At 42.3% G+C, this 25,449-nt stretch overlaps 4 protein-coding genes across 5 annotated transcripts in view; all 4 read right to left on the bottom strand.

Moving 5' to 3' along the window:
- shtn3 (shootin 3) overlaps window positions 1-2,983 on the bottom strand; it is a 31,115-nt gene extending 28,132 nt beyond the window's left edge. The window contains 2 exon segments of the mRNA XM_065018338.1: window positions 746-806; window positions 2,707-2,983. Of these exon segments, the coding sequence (XP_064874410.1) occupies window positions 746-806; window positions 2,707-2,784 (139 nt within the window). The 5' untranslated portion in view covers window positions 2,785-2,983.
- A 1,951-nt stretch (window positions 2,984-4,934) lies between these two features.
- On the bottom strand, window positions 4,935-6,551 carry LOC135571753 (transmembrane protein 216-like). The gene is given in 4 exon segments (XM_065018337.1): window positions 4,935-5,140; window positions 6,173-6,197; window positions 6,199-6,261; window positions 6,384-6,551. Coding segments are annotated over 4 exon segments (462 nt in total).
- A 2,269-nt stretch (window positions 6,552-8,820) lies between these two features.
- LOC115129182 (matrin-3-like) lies at window positions 8,821-17,060 on the bottom strand. The gene is made up of 8 exons (XM_065018336.1): window positions 16,524-17,060; window positions 16,234-16,315; window positions 16,071-16,114; window positions 15,729-15,872; window positions 15,478-15,608; window positions 14,655-15,265; window positions 13,015-13,136; window positions 8,821-11,463 (listed from the first exon to the last, which is right to left on the bottom strand). Exons 1-8 carry the CDS (start codon window positions 16,611-16,613, stop codon window positions 11,431-11,433), a joined length of 1,257 nt encoding a protein of 418 aa, XP_064874408.1. The 5' UTR covers window positions 16,614-17,060; the 3' UTR covers window positions 8,821-11,430.
- On the bottom strand, window positions 17,057-25,417 carry LOC115129121 (matrin-3-like). 2 transcript variants are annotated; one of them, XM_065018335.1, is made up of 11 exons: window positions 25,361-25,417; window positions 24,327-25,089; window positions 24,055-24,116; window positions 23,846-23,884; window positions 21,356-21,432; window positions 19,066-19,115; window positions 18,842-18,958; window positions 18,487-18,612; window positions 18,209-18,334; window positions 17,994-18,118; window positions 17,057-17,795 (listed from the first exon to the last, which is right to left on the bottom strand). In XM_065018335.1, the coding sequence occupies exons 2-11, from the start codon at window positions 25,062-25,064 to the stop codon at window positions 17,057-17,059; spliced, it is 2,199 nt and encodes a 732-aa protein (XP_064874407.1). In that variant the 5' UTR covers window positions 25,065-25,089; window positions 25,361-25,417. The 2 variants fall into 2 exon arrangements, with proteins under 2 accessions (XP_064874407.1, XP_029515086.2); XM_029659226.2 differs by having other exon boundaries at window positions 24,327-25,136; window positions 25,361-25,415.
- Between the last annotated feature and the right edge of the window lie 32 nt (window positions 25,418-25,449).

Here is a 25,449-nt window from a genome sequence, read left to right as displayed (position 1 = left end):
TAGCTCCCTGTATATAGTCTCCACATTGACTCTGTACCGGTAGCTCCCTGTATATAGCCTCCACATTGACTCTGTACCGGTAGCTCCCTGTATATAGTCTCCACATTGACTCTGTACCGGTAGCTCCCTGTATATAGTCTCCACATTGACTCTGTACCGGTAGCTCCCTGTATATAGTCTCCACATTGACTCTGTACCGGTAGCTCCCTGTATATAGCCTCCACATTGACTCTGTACCGGTAGCTCCTGTATATAGTCTCCACATTGACTCTGTACCGGTAGCTCCCTGTATATAGCCTCCACATTGACTCTGTACCGGTAGCTCCCTGTATATAGTCTCCACATTGACTCTGTACCGGTAGCTCCCTGTATATAGTCTCCACATTGACTCTGTACCGGTAGCTCCCTGTATATAGTCTCCACATTGACTCTGTACCGGTAGCTCCCTGTATATAGTCTCCACATTGACTCTGTACCGGTAGCTCCCTGTATATAGTCTCTATTGTTATTTCACTGCTGCTCTTTAATTACTTGTTACTTTTATTTCTTATCTGTATTTTTTTTCAACTGCATTGTTGGTTTGGGGCTCGTAAGTAAACGTTTCACTGTAAGGTTGTTGTATCCAGTGCATGTCACTAATAAAATGTTATTTGATCAAATGTGTGTGTGTGTGTGTGTGTGTGTGTGTGTGTGTGTGTGTGTGTGTGTGTGTGTGTGTGTGTGTGTGTTAGTGTCTGGAACTCACCTCTCTTGATGTGTTTCAGCTGGCTCTCTGCTTCATCTCTCTCTTCAGTCAGTTTCATGCACTGAGGAAACAGGGAAGGAATGGGTTCACGTTCTACAATACAATCATATGCAGGTCAAAAAATAAACCTGCAAGCACAATCCATTTAAGTGTAGTTAATTGATGACAGTAATCCATGGTCCTTCGTTGTTGTAGGGTATGAAAGGATAGGACACTGGACTCACTACACTAAGACAGTTTCCTTCAGTCAATACACTGTTCCAACACAGATGTTACTCATTTAGAATACACTGTTATATAGAGCAACCTAGACAGTATTGAGTGCATACATTCTCATAATGGTCCCCCGTGGGAATTAAAACCACAACCCTGGCATTGCAAGAGCTGTGCTCTACCAACTAAGACACACGGGACTCCTATGATCTGCTATAGGACTATCTCCTCATAGTTTCAGTCTCCTATGATCTGCTATATGACTATCTCCTCATAGTTTCAGTCTCCTATGATCTGCTATATGACTATCTCCTCATAGTTTCAGTCTCCTATGATCTGCTATATGACTATCTCCTCATAGTTTCAGTCTCCTGTGATCTGCAGTAGGACTATCTCCCTATAGTTTCAGTCTCCTATGATCTGCTATAGTTTCAGTCTCCTGTGATCTGCAGTAGGACTATCTCCCTATAGTTTCAGTCTCCTATGATCTGCTGTGGGACTATCTCCCTATAGTTTCAGTCTCCTATGATCTGCTGTGGGACTATCTCCCTATAGTTTCAGTCTCATATGATCTGCTGTGGGACTATCTCCCTATAGTTTCAGTCTCCTATGATCTGCTGTGGGACTATCTCCCTATAGTTTCAGTCTCATATGATCTGCTGTGGGACTATCTCCCTATAGTTTCAGTCTCCTGTGATCTGCTATATGACTATCTCCTCATAGTTTCAGTCTCCTATGATCTGCTATATGACTATCTCCTCATAGTTTCAGTCTCCTATGATCTGCTGTGGGACTATCTCCCTATAGTTTCAGTCTCCTATGATCTGCAATAGGACTATCTCCCTATAGTTTCAGTCTCCTATGGTCTGCTGTGGGATTATCTCCCCATAGTTTCAGTTTGTTGGACAGACAAGGGAGCTGCTTCTACATGGTTTATTATATTGGTAATAGCGTACATGGAAAACAATGGTCCATCTACAATTCAGAGTACATTCAATAGGTAGTATGTGGCCTATATTGGGTCATTATCCGTTAGGGCAGGATAGACTTAGATTTTCTTACCAATTATTCTATAACGGCTACAGGAAGCTCTTCCCTGACGTCCGTGCAATGCCAGGGACGTTCTGATCTGAAATTGCCTTGACTAGCCTATTGTTACAGCACGTGTCCCACTTTCACCCACTTTCTACCTGCGCTCTGCCAAAGATACAAAAAAACAACAGTCCCACTGTTTTAAACAGGCCCAACGTGTCATCTTGCTTGAAATAACATTTTCTTTCTAGATATTTAAAAATATGCCAAGGTTTATGAAATAGGCATACTTGGTGGGACCCTTTAGTCAAGGCCTGATCTTATTCATGTATAGTGCATAGATTATTGAATTTCTAGAAACAACGTAGCGCTGAAATAAATACAAAAAAAGTGACAAAATGACATATACAATCTAAGATGACGTACCAGATAACCAAACCTCTAATCAGGTTTGTTCAACTGAGATCCAATCATTATTTTAGCTGCCAATATCTCACCGACACTGGGCTTTCCTATCAATGGCAAGAATAGCGAGATTTTGGGAGGGGTCGGCCCTTTGATTTCACACAGCATAGCCTACCTACACCAAAACCGGCCGGCACAAATATGTGCAGGGAAAAATAAAAACGTCTCACCTTGACCTCGTTATGTCTAGTATGTTACTTCTGCAATCGTTGAAAAAGGTCTCAAATATGTAACGGAAGAGCATCTATTACCTGCATTTTTTGGGTATCTCGCGCCTCCGCCCCACATCCTTCCATCTGCACCAGCCCCGATGATGAAGACGGTAGCATTATGACCCCGGTCGATAACTAAACTAATATCTTGGACTTTATAATATCGTATTATAGAAATAAAATAAATAACTAGGCTACTTCTAGCAACTGGCAAGTCCGCTGAGATGTCTTAGAAAAAGCATTTCATGTCTATATGGGATGGATAAGACCGCTACTTCTATTCAGGCACAGTGAATCCTTTCGCTGACAGCATCGCCTGCCCCGGTCCCCGGTCCCCCCCTCCCTTCGCCCCACTACTCAGGGTTTATTGCGCATGCATCCTCATCTCGTATTCGTCTACATTTGCTGATGAGCATGAAAGCTCCACCCTTTCAGTTTGATTGTGCATTGTAATTAGGCTAAAATGTTTAATTCAAAGTCTTCACTGCTAAATGTAAAAACAATTATTATAATAACAATAATAATAATTGCCCATCTGTCTGCAGACTGACACTCATTTCACATCTTTGCTTAGAATGCTCAACAACACAAATTTGGTCAATAGCCCTGTTCTATGGAATTAGGATCTGAGTTTAACCATAGGCTGCTGGTGGGATTCAGCAAATCAGAAATATATAGTACGCTTGTGGAAAAAAGTTATATGGTGAATGAATAAGGATTTGTTTTAATTAAGAAAATCATTAAATACAGTGTTCTGAATCCCCCCACACACAAAAAACCATACAAATATATTCCATTATCAAGTACAGCAGATTGAATACCCTCATAAAACAATTCCACTAGTAACACACAAAGTAACACACAAGATTGACAGTTGACACAAACACAAATAAAAAAAAGGTAACATTTCATCATTACAAAAATATAAATTAGGCTATTAACAGATCATATAAAAACACACATAAACAATATCATGTGGGATTAAAATATGTTCACAGAACAATCCCACAGAACAATCACCGATATAGAACCTTTACAGTGAAAAGCTACGCAAGGCCACATCCAGCATCACCGATATAGGACCGTTACAGTGAAAAGCTATGCAAGGTCACATCCAGCATCACTGATATAGAACCTTTACAGTGAAAAGCTACGCAAGGCCACATCCAGCATCACTGATATAGGACCTTTACAGTGAAATGTTACGCAAGGTCACATCCAGCATCACTGATATAGGATCTTTACAGTGAAATGTTACGCAAGGTCACATCCAGCATCACTGATATAGAACCTTTACAGTGAATCGCTACGCAAGGTCACATCCAGCATCACTGATATAGGACCTTTACAGTGAAATGCTGCGCAAGGTCACATCCAGCATCACTGATATAGGACCTTTACAGTGAAACGTTACGCAAGGTCACATCCAGCATCACTGTTATATAACCTTTACAGTGAAACGCTATGCAAGGTCACATCCAGCATCACTGATATAGGATCTTTACAGTGAAACACTGAGCAGATCAGGTCACATCCAGCATCACTGATATAGGATCTTTACAGTGAAACGTTACGCAAGGTCACAGCCCAGCATCACTGATATAGAACCTTTACAGTGAAATGCTATGCAAGGTCACTTCTAGCATCACTGATATAGGATTTACAGTGAAACGCTACGCAAGGTCACATCCAGCATCACTGATATAGAACCTTTACAGTGAAATGTTACGCAAAGTCACATCCAGCATCACTGATATAGGACCTTTACAGTGAAACGTTACGCAAGGTCACATCCAGCATCACTGATATAGGATTTACAGTGAAACGTTATGCAAGGTCACATCCCAGCATCACTGATATAGGAAATGTAATTTACAGTGAAACGTTATGCAAGGTCACAGTTTAAGAGGAAAGCATAATATGTAAATTAATCAATAATCAACTATTGATGAGGCCTAAAACCAAGGAATCTCCCCAGTCCAGAAAGAAGAGCATGTCATGCCTAGCCTGGGGGCCAGTCTCTTTCTCCAGTAGGAGAAACATGTCATGCCTAGCCTGGGAGCCAGTTTGTTTCTTCTCTCTTGTCAACCCTTTAAATGTAAATTCCATAAGTAGTTGTCAAGAGAGTAGAAACAGACTGGTACCCAGGCTAGGCATGACATGTTTCTCCTACTGGAGAAAGAGACTGGTCCCCAGGCTATGTCATGTGATGTTTATCCTACTGGAGAAAGACACTGGTACCCAGGCTATGCCATGAGATGTTTCTCCTACCTGGAGAAAGCAGATATGTACATGATTCCCAGCAGCATCTCCAGACTGTAGAAGCACTGTAACACAGCATTAAGGATGAACTCCAGGTGCAGGACGAAGGTCTGCAGCGTCAGGTAGTACCCAGACAGCACTGTGCACGGCACCAGAACCAGCACACTCACTGACATGGCCATAGAACTCTCTGTTAAGTTCCCCTTCCAACCTGTAACAAGTGTGGACAGAAAAAGGAAGGACAAATAGCATAGGCCTACAGTAGGTGCCAAATAGAACTAACAGATGCCATAAAGGCCATAAATATTAGAAATGATAAGCACAATGTAGGCTACATAATGTGAAGAATCTCATTTTCATTAACACATGTATCATTCTACATCATGTGATGATGCAGAGGCATACTGGTAGCCCAGAATACAGCTGAACAAAACACAAACCATCCCATCCCCATCCCATCCCATCATTCTACATCATGTGATGATGCAGAGGCATACTGGTAGCCCAGAATACAGCTGAACAAAACACAAACCATCCCATCCCCATCCCATCCCATCATTCTACATCATGTGATGATGCAGAGGCATACTGGTAGCCCAGAATACAGCTGAACAAAACACAAACCATCCCATCCCATCCCCATCCCATCCCATCATTCTCCACCATGTGATGATGCAGAGGCATACTGGTAGCCCAGAATACAGCTGAACAAAACACAAACCATCCCATCCCATCCCCATACCCAGCCCAAGCCCCATCCCATCCCATCCCATCATTCTCCACCATGTGATGATACAGAGGCATACTGGTAGCCCAGAATACAGCTGAACAAAACACAAACCATCCCATCCCATCCCCATCCCCATCCCATCATTCTCCACCATGTGATGATGCAGAGGCATACTGGTAGCCCAGAATACAGCTGAACAAAACACAAACCATCCCATCCCATCCCCATCCCATCCCATCCCCATCCCCATCCCATCATTCTACATCATGTAATGATGCAGAGGCATACTGGTAGCCCAGAATACAGCTGAACAAAACACAAACCATCCCATCCCCATCCCCATCCCATCATTCTCCACCATGTGATGATGCAGAGGCATACTGGTAGCCCAGAATACAGCTGAACAAAACACAAACCATCCCATCCCATCCCCATCCCATCCCATCATTCTCCACCATGTGATGATACAGAGGCATACTGGTAGCCCAGAATACAGCTGAACAAAACACAAACTGTAAAATATTCAGAGGGACTCCAGGGCCAAGGAAGACCAGTAGTAGCCCAACGTCCAACGTGAGACTAGCTGGTGGATGGAAATACAAAGGCATATTTAGAAATCAATAGTTTTGCTTTCAGCCTGACACTGGGTTTGCAAAAACATCAGGCAGTGAGCGATTGATTAAACATTAGTTTTTGTCTCTTGTGTGGTCATTTGAGTAGACTACAAACCTTTGTAAACAAACATCAGACCCTCAGCAAGGAAGCAGGCAGCAAAATACCAGCCGCTGAGGTAGAACAGGACCTGCAGTGGTGTGGAAGACAACTGAGATGTGTCGTTAAGGTCATATCTAAGACTTGCAAATGGTAGCCCGCTGGCAGATGATATACCCATGGGTCTATGACATGAGTAGGCAGGGTAAAGCCGTTTTGGTGATTTCTGGTAGCCTATTTCGTCATAAATCAATCACAGCACTTTTTTTGACTCATTCAGCAGTTTTTACCTAATTAAGTCCAATACCATTGGAAATTAATTATGAAAGTTACATTTATATTCCTAAAACTCAATTGAAAACCTAAACATAGCATGTATTATCTACACAAATGTGCAACAATAGTAATAAATTGCACACGCACCAAAACCCCTGCTGTTTTGACGATAAATCACTAGTATCGATTAGTGTGTGGGGGGAATCAGGTTGAATGCACTGTTGAAACTACCACAACTCAAAAACCACACGGAAGTAGGAGATCATTTTCCAACACTGGTTAGAGAACAATCTGCAGAAGACAGTCAGCTACATTTTGGAATGTTGCATTTTGATACGGGGGTCATCAACAGAAAGAGAAACGCAACACGGTTTTGTCAATCACTCCTATCGATTATCAGGTTGAAATCAATAGCTCGACGCGGGAGACGAGGTTGCACGTCCTGTTAAAACTAACAGTTCAAATCCCACATGGAATAATATGTACATCACCGGTTAGTGGATAACTTATAGAAGACACCTAGCTACATTTTGAAGTGTTGTATTTTGATTCCAGTGGGTCGACAACGCGGCAAATGTAACGCAATTAATTTGTTTTTTATAACTTCCATCTATATCACGTTGAAATCAGTAGAACAAGGTGCAAACGTTTGAGGTGTACACACTGTTTAAACGAACACTATTCAAAGGCCACACGGAATCGGAGATTTTTTGTGTTCTTTTTTTTTTTACATCACTTCAAGTGCTGTCGCAAAAACCATCAAGCTCTATGATGAAACTGGCTCTCATGAGGACAACCACAGGGAAGGAACCTTGGCTTTGACGTCTCTAATATTGTGTCCCAAATTGTTACCCTATTCCCTATAGTGCATTACTTTTGACCAGGAAGCATAGGGCTCCGGTCAGATGTAGTGCGAATTGCAAGAATTGCAAAAATCTCTGAAGTTGGAGTCTTATATCTCCCTCTCTAACTTTACGCATCAGCTGTCAGAGCAGCTCGATCACCGTACCTGTACACAGCCAATCTGTAAATAGCACACCCAACTCCCTCATCCCCAAATTATTACTTACCCTCTTGCTCTTTTGCACCCCAGTATCTCTACTTGCACATATATCACTCCAGTATTAATGCTACATTGTAATTATTTTCACCTCTATGTCCTATTTATTGCATACCTCCTTACTCTAATACATTTGCACACACTGTACACAGATGTTTCTATTGTGTTATTGACTGTACGTTTGTTTATGTGTAACTCTGTGTTGTTGTTTTTGTTGAACTGCTTTGCTTTATCTTGCCCAGGTCGCAGTTGTAAATGAGAACTTGTTCTCAACTGGCCTACCTGGTTAAATAAATATATATTTATTTAACTAGGCAAGTGTTAGTAATTGGATATGTAGATGGGTGAGCCGGTCAAGGATCGATTCAGACAAAGTGGTAAATTGTATGACAAGTAACAGTTTATTCAGTGTGAAGATATCTAGTGCGTTAGTTCGTATGGAACAGCAGGCAAAGAGACCGTTACAATCAGTACACCACTAATATACAGAACAGAAAGTAGGTTGATTCTGGAAGATCGGATCTTTGGATTGGTTCAGCTGGGGTGTAGTCTGTAGTCTTCCGCCATTGGCTCAGTTGTCTGTCCGTCATCGTAGAATCCTCTTCGGGCGCACAATGTTCAGCTAGAAAGGGGACTATGTGCGTGCGCTGGTTTGTCAGTCAGTGTAATGCGGGAGCTATCCTGTAGGGGACCCCACAGGCTTTACTTTGAGTTGTAGCCCTGTATTAGCAATAGGTTGGTCACCTGCATAAGAAATAGCATTTCTCTACACAAGTCAGTTAAGAACATATTCTTATTTACAATGGCGCTTCCCCGGCCAAACCCTAACGACGCTGGGCCAATTGTGCGCCGCCCTATGGGACTCCCAATCACGGCCGGTTGTGATACAGCCTGGAATCGAATCAGGGTCTGTAATGAAGCCTCTAGTACTGAGATGCTGTGTCTTGGACCGCTGCGCCACACGGGAGCCCCTATAAGGATAATATTGCCATTTTGGTGTGCACACGAAGGTTACCTGCTACAGAAGCTATCTAAAGACATAGCTGGCGTTAACGTTAGATAGCTATTAAATGCAGATTCGACATTACAGCAAAAACAAAATGATACAATGGGATGTTTTCCTGCAAGAATTTTATTTATTTATTTTACCTTTATTTAACCAGGCAAGTCAGTTAAGAACAAATTCTTATTTTCAATGACGGCCTAGGAACAGTGGGTTAGCCTGTTCAGGGGCAGAACGACAGATTTGTACCTTGTCAGCTCGGGGTTTGAATTTGCAACCTTCCGGTTACTAGTCCAAATATCAATTATCTACAGGCTTACAGTGATTTTTTTCCAAAATGTCTTGATTGGCACACTTGCTTGAACATCAACATCACAGATAGAAACATCTTTGTCAACATTGCTGCTGCTGATATAATGTCACTCACTGTAGCTAGCTAACGTTAGCTAGATAGCATAGCTAGCTAGTAGCTAGCTAGTAGATAACGTTACTTCTCCCGTGCTTACAGTAGCCTACTCCAGTCAATTATCTTGAAAGCTCAAAAAAATATCCAAAATCATATTATGACATACGATTATGAACAACTATAGACATTTACATTTCTCAACTTGTCTACACATTAATGAAAACTATTTCCCACTCACCAGACACTGCCATGTTTGTTTTACCATAGAGCTACATAGAGGCCTCTAGCACAGATTATAGAGGACTCTAGCACAGATTATAGAGGACTCTAGCACATATTATAGAGGCCTCTAGCACAGATTATAGAGGACTCTAGCACAGATTATAGAGGCCTATAGCACATATTATAGAGGCCCCTAGCACAGATTATAGAGGCCCCTAGCACAGATTATAGAGGCCTCTAGCACAGATTATAGAGGCCTCTAGCACATATTATAGAGGCCCCTAGCACAGATTATAGAGGCCTCTAGCACATATTATAGAGGACTCTAGCACAGATTATAGAGGACTCTAGCACAGATTATAGAGGACTCTAGCACAGATTATAGAGGCCTCTAGCACATATTACAGAGGCCTCTAGCACATATTACAGAGGCCTCTAGCACATATTACAGAGGCCTCTATCACAGATTATAGAGGACTCTAGCACAGATTAGAGGCCTCTAGGCCGTCTGTAAAGGAAAACAACCTGTGGATACCCCCATTTGCCTCACAGCACAAACTTGACCTTTTTCAAAAGACGCATTTTCTTGTTGTCTTGTTTGTTTTAGTCAATTGCTAAACTATATTTAAAGAAAAGTACAACATATCTAAAGATTACTTGTCAGCGTTGCCTGCTCCTGTGAGTTCTCGTTCCTTAGAAAAACATACTATTGTAGGGCTCCCTCCCTCACGCCAGGAAATAAGGGTTCAATAAAAACGTTTTTAAAAAATGCCCTTTTCATGAGGGTGCTAAGCGGCCACATGAGTGAACGCTAGCTAGCAACTAGAACATTAAGCTAACACAAACAATTTAACTACACAACTATAAGTAGTAAGTAGAGTTACAAACTGACTAAACTAAACAAGGTTACATGGATTTTCTGTGATGAAATGTTTTCCACACACATAGCTACTGTGGTAGCCTATTTCCCAAAGTGGGAGCATTGCAAACCATAGGTCAGGATGTTTGACCTGGTTACATATACATTGAATAACACAGCAGGTTTTCGGCATGTTTTGTCATTTCTTTATAACAACAAATCGACTACAAAGTTGGCTCTTTTACACTGGGGGTCAAAAGGAAAGAATGTTTGTTTTCCCCCCAATGTGTGGGTGTGGTCAAGGAGAATTCCTTATTACATGAATAACTGAATGATAATTTCTCTACCATAAGCCGACCTCTGTCATCTTAGAGAATTTGTCAGTACGTCCAACCAGCCTCACAACCGCAGACCACAAGTAAGCACGAAAGCCACACCCAGACCAGCCACCTGATGAAACTGAGAAGTATTTCCGTCTGTAATAAAGCCCTTTTGTGGGGTAAAACAAATTCTGATTGGTTGGGCCTTGGTCCACAATGGGTGGACTTGGCTCCCAAGTGGGTTGGCCTATGCCCAGGTGGGTTGACCTTTGCGCAGGTAGGTTGACCTTTGCCCTCCCATGACTGCACTCCTTTCCCAATCATGTGAAAGCCATAAATTAGAGCCAAATGAATTTATTTAAATCTACTGATTTCCTTATAGGAACTGTAACTCAGTAAAATTGTTGCATGTTGCATTCATATTTTTGTTCAGTATAGGTGGTGATGTTATCGTTGCTTGAATTATGTTAAAATTACAAAAATGCAAAAAATGAATGCATATTAATTCACATAATATTTTAGAATGAAATTATATTTCAACTCATCTTGAAAACAAACGAGATAGGGTTTTCTAATAGCTTTAATTCCAAGCATAGGACAAACAAACCAAGTTACCGGAAGTAGATCTGAGCTATTACAACACAAACTTAACAATATATATATAGGTAGGTGCTGTACATTTGTTCATATAAACCAATACAGATTAACGTAATCTGCAATCCCATTTATTGTTCTAGGATGAGTTTCACAAAGAGCCTCTTGTGGATTAGGTAAAACCTGTGGCTTTCTTCTGAGCGTTAAGACATGGCAAAATCCCAAATTCTTCACACTCCTCCAGAAGTGCTGGTAACACTTCCTGTTAAATTGGGTCTAAGACTGTCATCTTGTCAACTTCCTCCAGAGATGGACATCTTTTAGCTAGAGGCTGTGTCTTTAGCTGAATGTTCCTGTGAGATAACAAATCATACAGCTCAGTAACCGTCCAGGTAAACATGTAACGTACACAGCAAATAACTGCACAGAAATGGTGGTTGAAAAATGTAAAGAATACCCGCAATGATCTTCACTTTTTTCAAACCCAAAACACCTGTGATTTACATTATATGGTAAAGAGCAGTGAGCAAACCATTGTTTCTATGCTTATGGTAAAGATGCATAGAAAACTCTTTAAGTTTTTATTTATTTATTTAACCAGACAAGTCAGTTAACCTCTTAAGTCGACCCTCTACTTTTTTGAACATTCTGTTAAAAATCGCGCAACATTTCAGCGCCCTGCTACTCATGCCAGGAATATAGTATATGCATTTGCTTAGTCTGTGTGGATAGAAAACACTCAGACGTTTAAAAAACTGGTTAAATCACTGCTGTGGCTTTACCAGAACGGCATTTACATCGAAAAGCACAGGAAAAACTGATCACTGAAAATGGGGAAAATATATCCATGCGCTACTTGAACCCAATGATAAACGTGAACCACAATTAATTGACTGAGGTTGCAGTACCTACAGCTTCCACAGGGTGTCTAGAGTCTTGTCATTTCCCTTCGAGTTTTTTCTTGGTCAAACACATGCAGGGCACCGTATTTCCTTAGGTCTAGGACCGGATATTTTCGTTGAGTTTCTAGCCGGACATTTTTCCAGACGGACAGCTAATGATCTTTACATCGCCTCCTGATGAATTTTATCGCTTATTAACGTTTACTAATACCTAAAGTTGCATTACAAACGTATTTCGAAGTGTTTTGTGAAAGTTTATCGTCGACTTTTTGAATTTTAAAAAATGACGTTACGTTTTGAAACAATGTTTTTTTCGTTTATCACACAGTCTACATATAACGATATCTAGGCTTTATATGGACCGATTTAATCGAAATAAAGACCCAAATAGTGTTTATGGGACATCTAGGAGTGCCAACAAAGAAGATGGTGAAAGGTAATGAATGTTTTCTATTTTATTGTGCGGTTTGTGTAACGCCGAAATGCTAATTATTTTGTTTACGTCCCCTGTGGGTCTTTTGGGGTGTTGCATGCTATCAGATAATAGCTTCTCATGCTTTCGCCGAAAAGCATTTTAAAAATCTGACTTGTTGCCTGGATTCACAACGAGTGTAGCTTTAATTCGATACCCTGCATGTGTATTTTAATGAACTTTTGAGTTTTAACTAATACTATTAGCATTTAGCGTAGCGCATTTGCATTTCCAGAGCTCTAGTTGGGACGCAAGCGTCCCGAGTAGAAGCAACAGGTTAAGAACAAATTCTTATTTACAATGACGGTCTACCGGGCAGAGTGACAGATTTTTACCTTGTCAACTCGGGGGATTCGATCCAGCAACCTTTCGGTTACTGACCCAACGCTATAACCATTTTTACCTTGTCAACTCTGGGATTCGATCCAGTAACCTTTCGGTTACTGACCCAACGCTATAACCACTAGGCTACTTGCCGCCTCAAAAGTGAGATGATTCTGATGAGATTCAACAGGATTCTGGTGACTTACCATAAACTTCAGATAGTGACAGAGGCTGCTGCAGTGTTGGTTCTTTGCTTCATCCTCATTGACATAGGCTACTTGACACAGGTTGCAGAAATAGCCCATGACAGGTGTAATGAATTCCCTTCCTGTAAAAAACACAAAAATTTGTTAGAAAACATAGTACTGTACTTCATAAAGACAATGCTTCTTACTACGGTTAATTGTTGCACTTGGTAGTGTTTTCAAAGCAAACAAATAAAAGTTGTTTCAGTGATGAAAGTGGCCCAGACAAGTCTAAAAAGGTAATTTAGTCATTATTCTTGAAAGGGGCCAAGACAGTAACCAGGGTGCCTGTTGGTTTCTACACTCTTGCCAACTGTTTATGGGATTGTCATGCCATGGAGTTGACAAGAGCACAAACAGACGAGGCTATAGCAGGAGACAACAGATCTGAGACCAGGCTATAGAAGGAGACAACAGATCTGGGACCTGGCTATAGAAGGAGACAACAGATCTGAGACCAGGCTATAGCAGGAGACAACAGATCTGAGACCAGGCTATAGCAGGAGACAACAGATCTGAGACCAGGCTATAGAAGGAGACAACAGATCTGAGACCAGGCTATAGAAGGAGACAACAGATCTGAGACCAGGCTATAGCAGGAGACAACAGATCTGAGACCAGGCTATAGAAGGAGACAACAGATCTGAGACCAGGCTATAGAAGGAGACAACAGATCTGAGACCAGGCTATAGAAGGAGACAACAGATCTGAGACCAGGCTATAGAAGGAGACAACAGATCTGAGACCAGGCTATAGAAGGAGACAACAGATCTGAGACCAGGCTATAGAAGGAGACAACAGATCTGAGACCAGGCTATAGAAGGAGACAACAGATCTGAGACCAGGCTATAGAAGGAGACAACAGATCTGAGACCAGGCTATAGAAGGAGACAACAGATCTGAGACCAGGCTATAGAAGGAGACAACAGATCTGAGACCAGGCTATAGAAGGAGACAACAGATCTGAGACCAGGCTATAGAAGGAGACAACAGATCTGAGACCAGGCTATAGAAGGAGACAACAGATCTGAGACCAGGCTATAGAAGGAGACAACAGATCTGAGACCAGGCTATAGAAGGAGACAACAGATCTGAGACCAGGCTATAGAATAGAAGGAGACAACAGATCTGAGACCAGGCTATAGAAGGAGACAACAGATCTGAGACCAGGCTATAGAAGGAGACAACAGATCTGAGACCAGGCTATAGAAGGAGACAACAGATCTGAGACCAGGCTATAGAAGGAGACAACAGATCTGAGACCAGGCTATAGCAGGAGACATCAGATCTGAGACCAGGCTATAGAAGGAGACAACAGATCTGAGACCAGGCTATAGAAGGAGACAACAGATCTGGGACCAGGCTATAGCAGGAGACATCAGATCTGGGACCAGGCTATAGAAGGAGACAATAGATCTGGGACCAGGCTATAGAAGGAGCCAATAGATCTGGGACCAGGCTATAGAAGGAGACAAAATATCTGGGACCAGGCTATAGCAGGAGACAACAGATCTGGGACCAGGCTATAAAAGGAGCGATAGATCTGGGACCAGGCTACCATGAGAATGCAGTGAGGCTATAAATCACATCAAAACACTTACCCACTGGGTTGTTGGGCTGGAATGATGACTCCATACCAGTCTTCACGTAATCTGGTCCTCTTTCCACATTATCCTCCATCTTGGTTTCGACATTGTCCTCGGTGCTACAGGCCCGCTTCTCATCCTCAGCAGCAGAGACAGGGGCATTGTTTTGGTCTTCACTGTTGGAGAATTTGTCAGTATTCAATTTAGACGCTCCTCTGTCCATGTGAAAGTGTTTGGCTGGATCAGACGATTGTTTACTACGCTGTTCGGAGTGTACTTGTCGTGCCGTCTCCTCGTCCTCCTCTTTCGTCTCTTCGTCCTCCTCTTTCGTCTCCTCGTCCTCCTCTTTCGTCTCCTCGTCCTCCTCTTTCGTCTCCTCGTCCTCCTCTTTCGTCTCCTCGTCCTCCTCTTTCGTTTCCTCGTCCTCCTCTTTCGTTTCCTCGTCCTCCTCTTTCGTCTCCTTGTCCTCCTCTTTCGTTTCCTCGTCCTCCTCTTTCGTCTCCTTGTCCTTAGCTGCTGACTTTGAGTGACTGCTGATCCATCTCCTTATCCTGCTGCTGCTTCTACTATTCCTGTGATCTTTCTTCTGATCACTTTCAGAATCAGAGTCTGATTCAGGTTTCCACCTGACAAAATAAGATCATTCCTTTTTAGTCCAGAACTATAAGTTTAGAAACATTTACCTTGTAAGACAGATAGGCAGAATCACTGTACATAAAATATGATCAGACAGGGATATTTTCTATCAGAAGAGACAGAGAAACATCAATTATCAGTGGTTCCCACAAGGGATGGGACAGAGTGTGTTAAAAGTCTGTTTAGCAGAGCATACACCTACCCTGTTATTAATCTCTTGTATTTCTGAGACCGCAGGATGGTCACCCTCTGGCCGTATAATTTACAGCCATCATAACGCAGCTCTCTTAAAGCCTTTGTTGCATCCGAAGACCTCTCCATCTCAATGAAGCCCTGAAAGATTGATGAGAGAGGAGAGAGAGACCAGGGTTACTGAAACAACAAATGTGATCAGACTTGTAGTACATCATTAGGATGGACTCCATTTTAGATGTCCTTCTGTGAGGAACATACCTCTTCACCATTGCCATGGAGGTAATAGCGATGCACTCTCCCGAAGCCTTTAACAATCTTCAGGAAGTCATTATCTGTATAGAAGCCTCTGGGAAGGTTTTTGACGTAGATCACTCTACCAGGTGTCTGATCACGTCCTGAGGGCTGAAATAAATATATTTTACACACGTGTGGTTGTGACAACCTTATTGACAATCGTTAACTTAACCCAGATAATATATGGTGCTAGACTAACCTTTTGCTTTAAACCCAGGCTTATAGCACGAGGTTCAATAAACACATTCTAACTGACTCACAGAACACATCAATAACAATAATTTTTTTTAAAGACCATTTGCTCACCTTTCTCTTGGACCTTCTTCTGGGCTCATATATTGACTGGTTATCTGCAATGTAAGATAAACATACAATTAATGACCTTCATAGCAATCTAACTCTTTCTTTGAAAGTGCTGAAGTTTGAATGTAATCTGTGGTCCAGTAGCTAGGTGTTGAGTAGTAATCACCTTGGCCATCAGCTGATGAATCCTGCTTTAGGGCACCCAAAGTGATATGGTTCTCATGGCCCTCTGGGAAATCATGCTCCTCCTGTGTGACAATGAAGGGAACAAACATCTAAACATAAGGATTTAGGATTTACTGAAACACACAACACGTATTAAACATGACACCTTGTATTTTACAAATTGTAACTATGTTATTTGACTTATTAAATAGCTGAACTACATGTTAAAGACCTGACAGATCATGTATTGATGAACTACATGTTAAAGACCTGACAGAGCATGAACTTTACCTCATCAACATATGAAGCATCTGCTTTCTGGTCTTCACCATCTCTCTTTTCCCCCTGTTCTGACCCAGTAGCTGAGAGCTCTTGGATCATGTCCTCAGCACTCTCCTGCTGTTTCTCTCCCTCCTCTTCCTCCCCTACTTGCCCCTCTTCCTGTTTCTCCCCTACCTCTCCCTCCTCCTCACTCTCTTCCTCCTCTACCTCTTCCTCCCCTACCTCTCCCTCCTCCTCACTCTCTTCCTCCTCTACCTCTTCCTCCTCTACCTCTTCCTCCTCTACCTCTTTCTCTCCTACCTCTTTCTCCCCTACCTCTCCCTCCTCCTCACTCTCTTCCTCTTCTACCTCTTCCTCCTCTACCTCTTCCTCCTCTACCTCCACTACTTCTTCCTCTTCCTCTCCCCCCACTCCCTCTGCCTCCCCTACCTCTTCCTCTTCTACCTCTTCCTCCTCTACCTCTTTCTCCCCTACCTCTCCCTCCTCCTCACTCTCTTCCTCTTCTACCTCTTCCTCCTCTACCTCTTCCTTCTCTACCTCCACTACTTCCTCTTCCTCTCCCCCACTCCCTCTGCCTCCCCTACCTCTCCCTCTTTCTCCCCTACTTGCCCCTCTTCCTCTTCCTCCTCTCCCATGTCAGAGTTCTCCTCCCCATCCTCCCCATACACGGCCATCCCCTCGATGTCACTGTCCATATCACAGGCCTCCGTGGCTCCATCCTCCTGAGTCTCAGTTTTTTTCTTGCTCTGGTCAGTCGTGACGACAGCCTCTTCAGACTTCGCCATCACATTGGAGGACAGGGATGGGGTCTTTTCCTTGGTGGGAGGTTGTGAGCGAGTGGAAGTGGGAGATACCTTGTTCTTCTTGGGGTCTGTTTTACAAGAACCTGGGGTCTTCTTCTCACTGGAGACCCTCTCTTTAGTATGTGAGCGAGGGCTTCTGGAGTTCCGGCCGGAGATCTGTTTGCTGGGGGACCTTGGCCTGCGAGGGCTTCTGGAGTTCCGGCTGGAGATCTGTTTGCTGGGGGACCTTGGACTGCCTTTACCACCACTGTTTGATTTCACTCGTTCTTTGTGACGGTCGCTATACCTCTCTCTACTCCTCCTCCTCTTTGAGGTGGTTGGGGAATCTCTCCTGGGGCTGAGGTTCCGCCTTCTGGGGCTTGGGCTTCTCTTTCTCTTAGATCTATCTTCAGACTTCCTGCTCCTGTCTGAAGACTTCCTGTCTGAAGACTTCCTGACTGAAGACTTCCTGACTGAAGACTTCCTGTCAGATATGGTCCTGCATGATGGGATGGAAAGAAAGTTCACAGATAACACTTTTATTCCCACGTTTCTGGCTTTTACAGAGTCTAAATGAACTATTTCTCCTTCAATAACAATGGTTATAATGGTGACAGTGTCTGACAGTCTGAACTCAGAAGCCATAATCAATGAAAACAAAAGGTAATGGCACAACAAGGGGGGCTCATCAACTTACGGAAGTGTATTATACTCTGACGAGAAGGCCACTTTAATATGAATCTCATCTATTTTCAGGGGTTTGGACGTATGGTGTCCAACCAGCTTCTGTGCATCCAGTGGATTTGTCATTTCCACAAATGCCTACCAAAGGACAGAACACTGTAAGCAAATAATAGACTATAACACAGACCAACAAAAAAAAATATGTCAAAGCGAAATGCAGTTTAATACCTGCGTAGGTAAGAATAGAGAGTGCTCCACAGGTCCAAATCTTTTAGCTGCGGCCAGTAACTGTCTCTTCCACGCGGATGACTCTTTACCAGGAGGCACCGGGGAAAAACTCAACACCCGGGAACTCTATACGGACGTAAATGGATTTATTTAAGTCATTGAATAATATTCTGTGTGTGTGTGTGGTTGTTTTAGAGAAAATCCCTTTTAAACAATTACCCTTTTAAACAAACTTAACTATAATGATATGCCAATTCATTTATCTTGTAAAAATGTACCTGCAGGAAATTAAATGTTGACGAGACAGAGAAGGTGACTTGTCCTCCTTTCACCATCACTGGGTTACTGAGGTAGTATCTCACAATATCGGCGGCCTGGTCAGTTGAGCCCAACTCCACAAACGCCTGAAGATGCAGCATTACAAGAACCATGACAACATTATTACTAGAATGGATATCCCTATTGGTCAATGAGGCCATGATGGGTGGCGATTCTATTTCTATCCTTTCAACATTACTTTTAATCACTATAAGATTTGTATTATTGTAATTCAGTCTATTTCATAGGAATTGAAAACACATATATTAGCTATTTCTATAGATGGCAGGATGAATAGGCTACTAGTCTTCTTACCAAAGCAGGGAACATGATGATTTTCACAACTTCCCCAAACGGATTAATCAGGTCCTTCAAACCATCTTCGTTGAGACACCGGGCGGTAAATTGGGCACAAACCACTTTGCCACTCCCCTGGAAAACAAAAAGGCAAGTAAACAGACATTGTGAAAACTTTTTAAAATGTTTATTAAAAAAGTAATTCACCAGAACAGCAAGAAGAACAACAATACCGTACTAACCTTTGTCTTAGAGTCTATGCTTTCTCTAGAGCCGCTACTTGACGGTTTACCTACAGGACAATAGAAAAGCTAAGTTAATGGCACGTTATAATAATAATAATTTAAAAAAAATATTGTACATATAAATCGCAGCAAATGGTCCTGTGTGGATTAGTTAGTCGAGTACGGCGCTAACAATGCCAGAGTTGTGGGTTCAATTCAAAATAAGAAAAATGTATGAAAAGAGTCTGCTAAATATACAGTGCCTTCAGAAAGTATTCACACCCCTTGACTTTTTCCACATTTTGTTGTGTTACAGCCTGAATTTAAAATGGATTAAACAGATATCTTGTCACTGGCCTATACACAATAAAGCCCCATAGGGAAGGTGTTATAATACCCATAAAACCTTGGGGGCGGCAGGGTAGCCTAGTGGTTAGGGCGTAGGACTAGTAACCGAAAGGTTGCAAGTTCAAATCCCTCGTTCTGCCCCTGAACAGGCAGTTAACTAACCCACTGTTCCTAGGCCGTCACTGAAAATAAGAATTTGTTCTTAACTGACTTGCCTAGTTAAATAAAGGTCAAATATATTTTTTTAAAGCAAACCGGGAAATGGTTCCAATTGTTTTTCCACCAAAATTTCCCATGGGCGATTTTCACCTAAAATAAGGGCTGTATTTCATGTAGGCTTACTTTGGCGTGACATTTTGATACCCATGTAAATCTCTCTAGCACAAGTATTCAGACCCCTTTTCCCACATTATTCTAAAATGGATTAAATAAAAATCCTCAATCTACACACAATACCCCATAATGACATCACAATACCCCATAATGACATCACAATACCCCACAATGACAAAGCGAAAACAGGTTACAAATAAAAAACAGAAAAACCTTATTTACATAAGTATTCATACCCTTTGCCTTGAGACTCGAAATGGAGCTCAGGTGCATCCTGTTTCCATTGATCATCCTGTTTCTACAACTTGATTGGAGTCCACCTGTGGTAAATTCAATTGATTGGACATGATTTGGAAAGGCACACACCTGTCTATATAATGGTCCCACAGTTGACAGTGCATGTCAGAGCATTGGATAGTGTCGAGGCACAGATCTGGGGAAGGGTACCAAAAACATTCTGCAGCACTGAAGGTCCCCAAAGAACACAGTGGCCATCATTCTTAAATGGAAGAAGTTTGGAACCACCAAGACTCTTCCTAGAGCTGGTCGCCCGGCCAAACTGAGCAATCGAGGGAGAAGGGCCTTGGTCAGGGAGGTGACCAAGAACTCAATGGTCATTCTGAAAGAGCTCCAGAGTTCCTCTGTGGAAATGGGAGAATCTTCCATAAGGACCACCATCTCTGCAGCACTTCACCAATCAGGCCTTTATGGAAGAGTGGCCAGAAGGAAGCCACTCCTCAGTAGATGGCACGACAGCCTGCTTGAAGTTTGCCTAAAGGCACCTAAAGGACTCTCAGACCATGAAAAACTAGATGTTCTGGTCTGATGAAACCAAGATTGAACTCGTTGAGTTCCAAGTGCCAAGAATGCCAAGTGTCACATCTGGAGAAAACCTGGCACCATCCGTACGGTGAAGCATGGTGGTGGCAGCATCATGCTCTAGGGATGTTTTTCAGCGGCAGGGACTAGGAGACTAGTCAGGATCGAGTGAAATATGAACGGAGCAAAGTACACAGAGATCCTTGATGAAAACCTGCTCCAGAGCGCTCAGGACCTTAGACTGGGGCGAAGGTTCCCCTTCCAACAGGACAATGACCCTAAGCACACAGCCAAGACAATGCAGGAGTGGCTTCAAGATAAGTCTCTGAATGTCCTTGAGTGGCCCAACCAGAGCCCAGACTTGAACCCTATCGAACATCTCAGAGGATACGTGAGAATAGCCCTGCAGCGACGCTCCCCATCCAACCTGACAGAGATTGAGAGGATCTGCAGAGAAGAATAGGAGAAACTCCCCAAATACAGGTGTGCCAAGCTTGAAGAATCATACCCAAGAAGACTCGAGGCTGTAATCGTTGCCAAAGGTGCTTCAACAAAGTACTGAGAAAAGGGTCTGAATACTTATGTAAATGTACTTTTTTATTTTTATTATTATAAATTAGCAACATAAAAATAAAAAAAACTGTTTTTGCTTTGTCATTATGGGGTATTGTGTGTAACTGGATTAAATCACCCCCCCCCCTCTCATCAATTTTAGAATAAAGCTGTAAGGTAAAAACATGTGTAAAAAGTCAAAGTCTGAATAATTTCCCAGTGCACCGTAATAGGCACACTAATGCAGTGAGTTTACCCAAGTAGTTAATCAACCTATGGGAAGGTCCAGCAGTCTTCTCTTCAACGTTCGGTCTCTTTGTGCGGTCATCACCACTGAAGGGATTAAAAAGGCCTGTTGTTAAGATCTTTTCTACATGAATACTAAAGCACCGTTCAAAAGTTTGGGGGTCACTTAGAAATGACCTTGTTTTCCCATGAAAACATACATGAAATGAGTTGCAAAATGAATAGGAAATATAGTCAAGACATTGACAAGGTTATAAATAATGATTTTTAAATTTAAATAATAGTTGTGTCCTTCAAACTTTGCTTTCATCAAAGAATCCTCCATTTTCAGCTATTACAGCCCTTTGGCATTCTAGTTGTCAATTTGTTGAGGTAATCTGAAGAGATTTCACCCCATGCTTCCTGAAGCACCTCCCACAAGTTGGATTGGCTTGATGGTCACTTCTTACGTACCATACGGTCAAGCTGCTCCCACAACAGCTCAATAGGGTTGAGATCCGGTGACTGTGCTGGCCCAATACCAGCTGACTGCTTCTTCCCTAAATAGTTATTGCATAGTTTGGAGCTGTGCTTTGGGTCATTGTCCTGTTGTAGGAGGAAATTGGCTCCAATTAAGCACCGTCCACAGGGTATGGAATGGCATTGCAAAATGGAGTGATAGCCTTCCTTCTTCAAGATCCCGTTTACTCTGTACAAATCTCCCACTTTACCACCACCAAAGCACCCCCAGACCATCACATTTGCTTCTCATTCTGCGAATGTTCTTCTTTGTGATCCGAACACCTCAAACTTAAGATTCCTCTGTCCATAACTTTAAATCAGCACAACAGTTTTCAGCTATGCTAACATAATTGCAAAATGCTTTTCTAATGATCAATTAGCCTTTTAAAATGATACACTTGGATTAGCTAACACAACGTGCCATTGGAACACAAGAGTGATGGTTGCTGGCCTATGTAGATATTCCATAAAAAACAAACTGCCATTTTCAGCTACAATAGTCATTTACAACATAAAAAATGTCTACACTGTATTTCTGATCAATTTGATGTTATTTTAAATGGACAAAAAAATGTTTGCTTTTCTTTAAAAAACAAGGACATTTCTTAATAGATTCAAAAAGATGGTTGAAAATACACTTGCACTTACGAGCTTAGATGGCTCTTGAATGAATCAGGTCTCTGCATATAAATATTTAGGGATATGATTGGATGATAAACAGCCTATTAAAAAGCATGTTGACGAACTTTGTAAACGGCAACAACAACAAAAAATCAAGCTAGGCTTCCTCTATAGAAACAGGACATGTTTGTCCTCTACAAATAGAAGACAAATTGTGAAAGCTACTTTTATGTCTGTTATAGATTATGGGGATATTATCTACATGCTACGGCATCAACACTTAAATGGCTGGATGCTACTTATCATTGCGCACTTAGGTTTATTACAGGTCCTAGCTACAGAACTCATCACTGTGTTTTATATCAAAATGTGGGTTGGACTTCGCTATCCATGAGACGAAAACAACATGCTCTCGTGTTTGTCTATAAAGCACTTCTGAATAAACTACCTTCTTATTTGTCATCACTCATCAACATTAGAATTACTAAAACCAGGTCACAAGCATGGATTATACTTGAGGCCCATGTGATTGGTTGGGTATGCCTGCCTTTTCCTGTTACGCTCCTTGCCTGTGGAATAGCCTGCAGAATACACTTAAACTTGAGACTCTTGTCCCCTTGTCGCCCATTTTAAACATTTATTGGAGGATTTTTATTTTTGTATTTTACATTTACATTTAAGTCATTTAGCAGACGCTCTTATCCAGAGCGACTTACAAATTGTATTGCTTGTAACTGTTTCTGGTAATGCAAGTTATTGTGCTGTTAGGGGAATAACCTGTTGGGGGAATAACCTGTTAGGGGAATAACCTGTTAGGGGGAATAACCTGTTAGGGGGAACAACCTGTTAGGGGGAATAACCTGTTAGGGGAATAACCTGTGTGTAAATGTAACAACCTGCTTCTGTACACGCAGAGAGATGTGAACGGTAGTGTAAACAAGGAGAGATGTGAACGGTAGTGTAAACAAGGAGAGATGTGAACGGTAGTGTACACAAGGAGAGATGTGAACGGTAGTGTAAACAAGGAGAGATGTGAACGGTAGTGTACACGCAGAGAGATGTGAACGGTAGTGTACACGCAGAAAGATGTGAACGGTAGTGTAAACAAGGAGAGATGTGAACGGTAGTGTAAACAAGGAGAGATGTGAACGGTAGTGTAAACAAGGAGAGATGTGAACGGTAGTGTAAACGCAGAAAGATGTGAACGGTAGTGTAAACAAGGAAAGATGTGAACGGTAGTGTACACGCAGAAAGATGTGAACGGTAGTGTAAACAAGGAGAGATGTGAACGGTAGTGTAAACAAGGAGAGATGTGAACGGTAGTGTAAACAAGGAGAGATGTGAACGGTAGTGTAAACAAGGAGAGATGTGCACTCACTTTCTGGTGGTCTGCATCCGGCAATCCCAATCAGGATACCTAAAACACAGGCACAAGAAGAAGAGATGGAATGATAAAAAGCTGGACAATTTAGGAACTTAATCGATTTAAGCTAGGCCTATTACAATATCAATACTGACAGTACGAGTTTCAAATGTCATGCTGGTGGGTGGAAAACTGGAAAACAACTTGAATATGTGATTACTCACATTTTAAGAAATGTGAGCTGTCCGTCTGCATGTTGAGTTCCATTGGCGTGTGTGAACCAGAACTGCAACAAAAAGCAAATCACATTTTTTCTCTCGTTGTTCATATTTAAGATACTGCTACGCATGTTAAAACACAGCCTATGCATTAACTGTATATTATCAGTGGAACAAATAGGCGTAAGATTGATACACTTTGGACCTTTTCACACACATGAACCTACCTGAGATCCAGATAATGCAGACTCAGAAATAACAGGAAGTAAGATACATACCTTTTCAGAGAGCACGGTAATATCACAGAGAGAGCAAGTATGAGGAAACTTTTGGGGGATTTCTCCATGGAAGTCAAGAGCAGACTTCTTGGTGGGAGTGTTGCCAGAGGTGGCCATCTTGATTGTGACAACTGGGACATCTTGGTCTGGGCGTGGTCTGTAGTCTGTAGTTGGTGGGTACCTGTAATCTACTGCTGGTTGGGACGAGTTGGGGGGTTTCCAGGTGTTGCTGCTTCCTCCTTGGGCCATGTTGTAAGTGGACCTAGGAGTTTGGTAACTTCTGAGAGTTTCTTTACCATAGTGGTAGTCCACAACTTGGACAGAGGGGGGACGAGATGTGGCAGCAGGAGGGTAAGAGATCATAGCTGGATATGGTGACTGATGTGTCGCCCTCTTCTTCTTGATCTCCAGGACCAGATGTGGTAGGTTCTCCACGGTGATGAGATCCTCAGGCATCTCGGCTAGTAGAGATAAGTCTTTGGGCTTGAGCCCACAGCTGCTCAGGAGAGTTTGGTCTGACCGGCTTAGTGAGGAGGAGTAAGGGGACTCGGTGGCAGCGGAGGCTCTGGATGAGGAGTATGGGTAGGATGGTATTGTGGAATGAGATGGTGACTCCTGGCACGATCTGTAAACATTGTGAATGTGGTCTCCAGGGTGCAGGTGATCTGGAGAGTCGAAAGAGCTGGGTCTTAGACCTTTAGCTGGTGGTGGTCGTCTGTAGGAGTAGTTGTGAGACATGCTGGAACGTAAACGTATCTAATCTCTGTTGAGAAAGTTGCCAGTGAAGAGATGATGGGTCAAAGAAGCAATCTAGGGAATATGGATTCAATATTAGGCTATTGGGAAAGGTCATCGAAATTATTAAAAGCATAACGTTGCTGTTTACATTTACTTGAAACGGACAGTGGCTGAGCTAGCAAAGCTAACGTCAACTAGCTACCTTCCTCTCACGTTAGCATTTTTTTAAAAGATAATTTGTGAATACATACAAACATAAAATGTCGGCATATACGTTAATTCGTTAAGTATCTTACTGAAACATGTATCGAAGTAGCTAGCTAGCTTCCCAGGCGTCTAAACCGGAACCGGAAATAACCACTTTTTTTTAAGTAGTGTGTTTTCG

The sequence above is a fragment of the Oncorhynchus nerka genome, linkage group LG5 (genome assembly GCF_034236695.1).
Source record: "Oncorhynchus nerka isolate Pitt River linkage group LG5, Oner_Uvic_2.0, whole genome shotgun sequence".
NCBI classification, from domain to species: domain Eukaryota; kingdom Metazoa; phylum Chordata; class Actinopteri; order Salmoniformes; family Salmonidae; genus Oncorhynchus; species Oncorhynchus nerka.
Note: the sequence above shows the minus strand (reverse complement) of the source record. Positions and strands in the feature narration are given on the sequence as shown.

Excerpts from the sequence above, each read along its gene's own strand:
- LOC115129182 (XM_065018336.1), bottom strand. The coding sequence starts at position 16,613 with ATGATCCAAGAGCTCTCAGCTACTGGGTCAGAACAGGGGGAAAAGAGA. Across the intron at positions 15,266-15,477 it reads TACAAGAGATTAATAACAGG|GTGGAAACCTGAATCAGACT; the intron begins GTAGGTGTATGC and ends TTATTTTGTCAG. Across the intron at positions 13,137-14,654 it reads CCAGCCCAACAACCCAGTGG|GAAGGGAATTCATTACACCT; the intron begins GTAAGTGTTTTG and ends TGTTTTTTACAG.
- LOC115129121 (XM_065018335.1), bottom strand. The coding sequence starts at position 25,064 with ATGTCTCACAACTACTCCTACAGACGACCACCACCAGCTAAAGGTCTA. Across the intron at positions 21,433-23,845 it reads CGGATGCAGACCACCAGAAA|TGGTGATGACCGCACAAAGA; the intron begins GTGAGTGCACAT and ends TAATCCCTTCAG. Across the intron at positions 18,959-19,065 it reads GCATAGACTCTAAGACAAAG|GGGAGTGGCAAAGTGGTTTG; the intron begins GTTAGTACGGTA and ends TTTGTTTTCCAG.